The 7,918-nt window shown below is 38.4% G+C and overlaps 1 protein-coding gene across 1 annotated transcript in view; it reads right to left on the bottom strand.

The window, feature by feature from the left end:
* clint1a (clathrin interactor 1a) overlaps positions 1 to 7,678 on the bottom strand; it is a 15,581-nt gene extending 7,903 nt beyond the window's left edge. The window contains exons 1-7 of the mRNA XM_027022593.2: positions 7,490 to 7,678; positions 3,439 to 3,543; positions 3,242 to 3,338; positions 2,968 to 3,076; positions 2,210 to 2,374; positions 498 to 669; positions 1 to 123 (exon numbers count right to left, since the gene is read on the bottom strand). The exon at positions 1 to 123 is cut by the window's left edge and continues 103 nt beyond it. Of these exons, the coding sequence (XP_026878394.2) occupies positions 1 to 123; positions 498 to 669; positions 2,210 to 2,374; positions 2,968 to 3,076; positions 3,242 to 3,338; positions 3,439 to 3,543; positions 7,490 to 7,530 (812 nt within the window). The 5' untranslated portion in view covers positions 7,531 to 7,678. The remainder of the gene's footprint in view (positions 124 to 497; positions 670 to 2,209; positions 2,375 to 2,967; positions 3,077 to 3,241; positions 3,339 to 3,438; positions 3,544 to 7,489) is intronic.
* Between the last annotated feature and the right edge of the window lie 240 nt (positions 7,679 to 7,918).

Here is a 7,918-nt window from a genome sequence, read left to right as displayed (position 1 = left end):
GTAGTTTCTGTGGCCTGAAGAATTTTAAAACTTTTGGTGGTTACCGTCTCTTCCTCATCTTTGAACTCACTCCTGCCTGACTTCCCGTTGTAGGCTTCACGATTTTTGTCCTCCTCGGACTCACTGGAGTTGGAGAAAGAGCAGCTGAGAGCTTGTGTACATGCTTTGCCCCTGCTACAGACATTATCTGGTGGTGATGATCAGTTGGCCCACAAGACAACCCTTTATGAATGGGTGAAATCACAGTGTAAAAAAATAAATAAATAAAAAATGACTAGACCAGGTTTTTAAAACACTATACTGTGTTCCAACAAGTGAAAAACATTAAAGAATATTGCAGCCTACTTGTGTGTTAATAATTTTTCTTTTGTGGATTTGTTCACTTTGGTTCTGCATTTCTTTTTAATATGAGAGGTAGAAACGGTTTGTAAACTTCCTGATTGTATGACCTGGAAGGGGAGGAAGGGAGGAGGTTAAACGAAGCCTGGGGCTCTGACCTGAATCTGTCGGGTGAGTCATCTCTGTCTTTCTTGCGGAACTTGTTGATGGTGTCATCGATGGTGCTGCCAATCTTGTCGCTGATTTCTCCCAGTTTCTCGCTGAAGGGAAAGGCACCTTTATTGCCTTCCCAGTCATCGTCCCACTTGGAGCGCGACTCGTACTTGTCTCCTGTTAGAGCGCAGAGAGAAAGAGGAGATTCATGTGTTATCAAATGTCAAACCCTTTTTGTGACTTTTACAGCAAGTAAAACTTGCTACAATTCTGTGCTGTGTAATGACATTCTGTGCATTGGAGAGACTCAAAATGAAATAATGAGCTCCGTTTTCAGATCCTGAGCGTTTTGCTATTGTTAATGCGGACTGTGAACCACTAACACCATCGTACTTTAAACCCAAAAACAACAACCACTTTAACAAGAATGTGGACTTGGACAGGTTCACTGCAGCACTGAATATGGGGCTTTAGACGAACAAAACACTCAATGTGTACAAACACCTCAGTGGTTAAGGTACTCGACTTGTAATCGGAAGGTTGTCAGTTCAAGCCCCATCACCACCGCAAAATTACCACCGTTGGGCCCCTGAGCAAGGCCCTTAGCTCTCAAGTTGTGTTTGTAAGTCATAACTGTAAGCTGCTTTGGATAAACGCATCAGCTAAATAATGTAAATGTAGTATGTGTAAAAATGTATACATCGTAATAATAATTCAAGATAAGCGCAAACTCTCAAGATATGAGCATTAAGAACAACCCTCAAACTGATCAAAAAGAAATACCTTAAAAATTCACTTTAAATTTCTTAAGACTCTTCCTAATAATGTGCTTCATCTTTACATTTATAAAATTAAAATTATTTAGTGTTTTATGTGTATTTAAAACTATCATATTAAATACACTTCAACTTAAATTATGTAAATGGGTAATCTGAATAATGCAGAAAACCTGAGGACAAACCAATGACTAACCTTTTAGTCTGCAGACTAAAATAACTTTAAAACTGTCTTTAATCTAGATGGAAAATAACTATAATACTATCTTTAATATAGACTGAAAATAACCTTAACACTAAGGTTAAGAACTTAACCTTAAATAATTGCACCTGGAATGACTCCTACCTGCTGCATATCACTTTCCAGCCTGCAGCAAAGAGTATGAAATGTATGAATCATTAGCAGATGCCCAAGTTTGATTGCCAAAATGACTGACAACTAAACAATGTATAATGAGTTATACTGAAATAACAGAAATACATTATGGTTCAATCAACTGGCTGATTTGTTGCAATTTGCTGCATCTATTTTAACACTACAAAGCAAAAAACAGAAAAAAGCTTTCAGATGCCTTGATAAAATGGACAGCTCACAGATTTGAAAGACTTTTTACAACACGGAAGGTACCACTTCTTTCTTTCAGCGAAGACCGACAAATACGTCTAATCTACATCGTCGTGTGGTGCGGGACAAGACGTCAAGCTGGAGATCAGAATAAGCTCAGAACGCAGCCATGTGGACGGCTGGGAGGGGAGGAGGCTTAGCGAAGAAAGGGGATGAAGGAAGTGCTTGGCACCAGCCACGGTAAAGAGTGGCTCGCCATTCACAGCACATCCAGCCGCACGGTCAGCTTCAGATGCCATGACAGAGCTGCCAGAGAGTGATCAAGAGCATGTGTGAGCTGAGGGGAGACGGGGGCATTTCTGTGAGCTGGACTCACCGTATCTGAAGCCCCCCATGCTGTCAGAGGACACGCCGATGTATTTGTCTCTGTTCTTCTTGGCCTTCTTCCTTTCCTCTCGAAGCCTGTCGTCATCCTGCACAAACTCCACCATCTCCTTCACTTTCTGCCGCACGTTGACACCTTGGTCTTTCCCGTTTTCATCTGCCACACACACACACACACACACACACACACACACACACACACACACACACACACACACACACACACACACACCAGTAGCACCAAAATTAACCCACACTGACTTATCAGTTTGGGAAACAGTGCAGTCCTGCTGTCCAGAACAATATCTAGACATAACTACAAGTCATCAGAAGGCAAAATTTAGTTAAAAACTGAATTTTGTGTCATGCCAAAATTTACTAGCCTATATATATCCAGCACATTTGAATGCACCGGATATACTGAACTGGAACTATTGTAACCATGGTGACTGGTTAGGCAGGAAAATAATTTTGGAGTCATGGGTGTCAGCTTTAGTCTTTTTATCAACATTGCGACACTTACACTATTGTCTGTCTCTGAAACTGACCAAACATTTGAGTGCTTCCTCCAATGCTACCTGACACTATAAATGAAAACGAAAAAACGATCTGGGAGATGAAGGAAGTATATGGAATAAATAGCTAATTTAATATTTAGTGCATATTACAAATGTTTAGATTTTGTGTGCAGTAGCATATAAATGAGATGAATAGTTTAGCACTGGTTCTATCTTAATGCAGCCAACTCACCTATGCAGTGATAGCTCTCAATGGAACGCAGATCATACAAGTGTTCTCTGGCACTGGTGACTACCCGCTCTGATCCGTTTCGTACCAGGTATGCCAGCAGAAGTAGAGACTAAGAAAATGGTGTGGAACAGTGAAAAACACCACAAATACTACTCCCATTCACACCGGTTATAACTATTAACACTATATGTGTTAATAACACTAGTCAGGCAGGACTAACACATAGTATCAATCTCCTAAATTTCTGTGTTGAAGCAAGCTCATTCATGTTTACCTTGTAAACCCTCCTCCAGTTTTTCTTGTTGTCTTTTAGCATTCGGAACCACAGCATGTTCATGACTTCTGGAAACTGTTCAAACATGAACGTGGCTCTAAGGAGTAATGAGACAGACAGCAATATAGTAGAGAAATAACAGAAAAAGCTGGGAAAGCTGAACATGCCCATATCAGTAACCAGACCCTCTCACTTACTTGGCTATCTCTCCCATTAATTGGCCAGAGGGCCCCCATGGGTCATCATTTGTGGCCTCTCGAACCTTAGATTCAATTTCTGAATAGTTCATGACAACATTGGTTCTGAAAATACAGGAAAACCACCAGAGATGAACGAGTTACTCAACAAGTGGATTCAGGACAGTGCCATGTTTACAAGAAAGGTTCAAGCCTTTTGTGTTTGAAAGTCTGTATGGTTATGGTATGACAGTTTATGCATTGTACTTTAAGAAGGGGCCCAAGTGCAATAATAATCAGCCATTACATAATACACATACGTAAGCCTACTTAAACACCATTATGTTGCTCTAATGCAAGGAAGGCTGACAATATTAAAATGATGACTCAAAAGATACATACACTCAATTCTTTACACTCTTTATTTAAATACCTCAGAGAGCTTATCACAAAATACCCTTTGCATAGGCTAATAAGTAACACCTGTGTAGCATTATATGAATTGAAATTGCACAGAATTGTCTGGTTATGCAAGACACGAGAGTATTCAATAACTGGGTGTGGTGCAAAAATTTCAGTTCAGTCAGTCTGAGTGTGAATGGCAGATTAAAGAAGCGTCCCATGAAATCCTGTTATCCGATGAAACTCGTTTTGAGAGTTTTAAGGAATGTTCATCCTTTGTGGCAGTGATCAAAAGCAAGCATGGCCTAAAAGCAAGTCAACAACACCCCCCCCCCCCCTGAAAGGAGCAAAAGAAAATCATTTAAAGGCTAAGCCTCATCCTGACCAATCAAGTATTCCTTGTAGGTGTTTGAAAAATTATTTACAAGATTTAACAAGAATAAATCAAAATTCTTAGCTGAAAATAATGCAGATCCATCTTTCACATTTTACATTAAATGTTCATCAACACGGTTTTAATTTAAGGGATATTGTAACCAAATTTATGCACATTTAAGACTTTTTCCACTGCCTTTCAGAAAGCAGTGTAATTTTTTTCCCCCATTTATAGTAAAACAACAAATGACACAGCAAATGTAAGATCACACTAATGTTGCACATCCTCAACTTTCCACCCTACACCTCCTGCATCACAGCAACTCTAAAAATTACCACCTTCATACATGTTTCACAGCAGTCAGGATGACAGATAGCTGACAACAGGATATGAGAAGTCACAGGCATGCAATGAAAGAAATTAACCTAGATTAGATTTCATAGAAGACGACACAAAAAACAAAAGTTGAGAGAACCTCCATTTGTTTGCAAATGCAAGCTGCAACAATTCACCCCCACCACTATATGCCACCAGATTTCATCAGACTTATGAAGTTCCTCAATATCATGACTCATGAGATGACTACTATTTCTCACTATTGCATATCTCAAATTCCTTCATGTAATAGGCCTATCTTAACCATTTTCTGCTCACAGTGATCATAGACTTACAACATTTGAAAACTGTAGCCAGGAACAGACTCCTACTTGGTAAGCACAGAATACAAAGTTGTAAAAGGTCAGATTGTCTGGAATAATTTAGGATGAGACAACTAAGGGAACAAAATTAAATTCCTTCGGTTTTCTAAACTGACTCCACTGTTTTTTACTGTTTTTCATCACTGCCTTTTAAATAAAAAGATTCAGTATATAACAGAAGTGAGTACATCCCTGTGCAATATCACTTAAATTTAAAATTATTCAAAATTGTAAGTTGAACAGTAAGGTACGTTTGTAAGCTATTTTTGTTTTACTATATTAAAAATACAGGACTCACAGTGGAAAAAAATAGCACAACTTTCCTTATGAAGATTCAAATCTTTTGTTTATTTAGTACTTTGCATGTCCACCCTTATTTTGAGGACTGATTCAGTCCCCTTTGGCATGTAAGATACCAATGTTGCACAAATTTCAAGAGAGATGTTTTTCCATTCTGCATAAAGTTTTTCAGTTGCTCTTTGCTGGAGGGGTTGTGTTTCTCTATAAAATATCCCAAAGGTGTTCTACTGGATTCAAGTCAGGTGACAACTCTTGCATGATTTTGGCTTTGCAATGTTATCATGCTAGAATATTCCCCCTCTGCCAAGCTTCTGGGAACTGGGAGTCATCTGGTCAACCAGCATATTGAAAAGCTTTCATAATTCCATCTATAACGGTCATCTCCCCAACACCTTTTCCACACATGTAACTCCATATCAATACACCTTTTTGATTGTTAATTAGTGACTGATATTTCTGTTCCCTTTCCCATCCTTGCGAAGTCTCAATCAGTTTTTTGGCAATTATTTTCCATGTGGAGCCATGATACAAATATTTAGATAAACACAACCCATGTCAGAACTGAGAATGTTCTAGTGTTCACAGGTCATTTTATACATTTTAAATTTTATTTATACCCTTGTTCATGCAATTTTTAAATCTTTTAACATTTAAGTGATATTGCATAGGTGTGCACCCACTTTTATTGTATACTATAGACAGACATCGATAGATAGAAAAACTAGAACATGAATTAATTCAATAAAACTCAAAATGATTAAGTTGCTATTAATTGTAAATATGTAATTGACAATACATAACTGATAATACTATTGTTTAGTAATAGTCTAAACATTGTTGCTTTTAGTCATTATGGAACTATCCTGGCTTTAAAATTTAAAAATGTGTTTTTGTTCACTTTTTAATAAATACATAAGTAAAAAAAACATTTAAACAAAAACTTAACTGAACAGTAATTTTTAAATCGCATCCTCCTCAAAAAACCAACAAACAACTTGGCTAGTTATAAAGGTAGTTACAAAATAAGTCAGCCTAGAACAAAGGTGAAATTATTGTTACTGAACGTACCCCGCTCATTCTGCAAATAACTTAGTTTTAATACAATGTGGGTATGAACTGCATAAAATAGGCCACAGGCCGACTTTGTGGAAAGAGGCTACCTTGACTTACTGTAGACATACTGTAGATAGACGTACTGTTTAACCATAACTTCTATATTCCAGATATATAGAAATTGCAAAACCTTTATAAGTGATAACATATTAAGCTAATTAGGAAGTTAGAGAATTAAAACGTCTTTCATCTTTGACCACCAAGTTAGCTAACCTAGCTAGCCAACTTACCTAGGAACTATTACCAACCTGTTTGAAGCCAACTACCGCTGACGGACAGGTGGCGAGCTAACATAGCTGTCACATTATTTGTTACTGATAATTTAAAAGGTAGCTGTAACAGAAATTATGTTACAACCTAGATAAAAGTAACACTGGGCTAGCTAGCAAGCTAACTGTTACTGAGCAACACAATGTAGCTAGATAACGTTATTAATCAATAACTTGGTTAGCCTTTTAGAACTGAATTAACTGTAGCTAGCGTTAGCTAGCTATTTTAGCGGTGTCAAATTGGCAAGCATTCCTAGGTTAAAGTTAGCTAGCTAACGTTAACTGTTAATTTACAAAGCTTTTAACGCAGCTAAGATAGCACTGGGTCACCTAGCTCTAACACAGTCCATAAGACGTATGTAATTCGTGATTTATTAGTCCATCCATTTATAGCCAACAACACAGATAGCTAGTCTAACTAACCGGCTAGCTACGAAGTTTGGACAAACTAGTCAAAAACATACTCTTGGAAGTAAGAAAGTTTAAGAAAGTTTAGCTAGCTGGGCAGTGCTGGTGATTCTAGAAAACTAGTTCTGGAAGTACGCTAACGTGCTTTAGTATAGTTAACGCTTGCTAACCTAGTTACGGTGTTAATTGCACGATTTTGTTTTATTTGAGAACGTTTTGTAAGATTGCTACACAGTCACATTATAGTTGGCTTTGAATAACCCACGGCTAAGAAAAATGGTTAGCTAACCATACTTTAGCTAGCTTTCCTTTTTTTTTTTTTAGCAAGCTTGAGAAACCAATGAACTAACCGCAGAGTTAGCTTAGCTTATCTTGTCTTAGCTTAGCTAACGCTAGCTGCTATCAAACGAGTGCGACGTGACGTCAAAGACTGAGTACGTGTCTCTTCGAACAGGTACGACTCGGCACCTCGAAAGAAGGGCGATAAAAAGACACACACTACTTACGCTTTATCAACCAGTTCTCTAACTTTCCACATGTTCAGCATCTTGTGTGTGGTAATTAGGGCTTTCCGTCGCAAAAACACGTCGTCCAGCCCTTCTTTTAATCCAGTGGTTGTGCCAACTCAAAGATGTCACGAAAACAAAACCTTGAACTCTGAAAACTCCTCCAGGCTGCAGCGCCTGTGTAGTGTCAGTGGGCCGGACAGGTTACTACGGAGATGCGCTTGGAACGCAACTTGCGTACATTGCGTAAGGTGCTGGTGTGGCTACCTCGCCAGTTATTGACTGGAGAAAGTTTGTAACTATAAATGCTCCCCTGAGTGCACACACGGCTAATTGCCGAACTCCTAAGGTAGGGCTTGTTTTATTATCGTATGTCCGTGGTTAAGTCTGACCGTTGACATGTCTATTTATGACGCAAAAATGTTAAAA

Source organism: Electrophorus electricus, chromosome 12, assembly GCF_013358815.1.
Source record: "Electrophorus electricus isolate fEleEle1 chromosome 12, fEleEle1.pri, whole genome shotgun sequence".
NCBI lineage: Eukaryota > Metazoa > Chordata > Actinopteri > Gymnotiformes > Gymnotidae > Electrophorus > Electrophorus electricus.
Note: the sequence above shows the minus strand (reverse complement) of the source record. Positions and strands in the feature narration are given on the sequence as shown.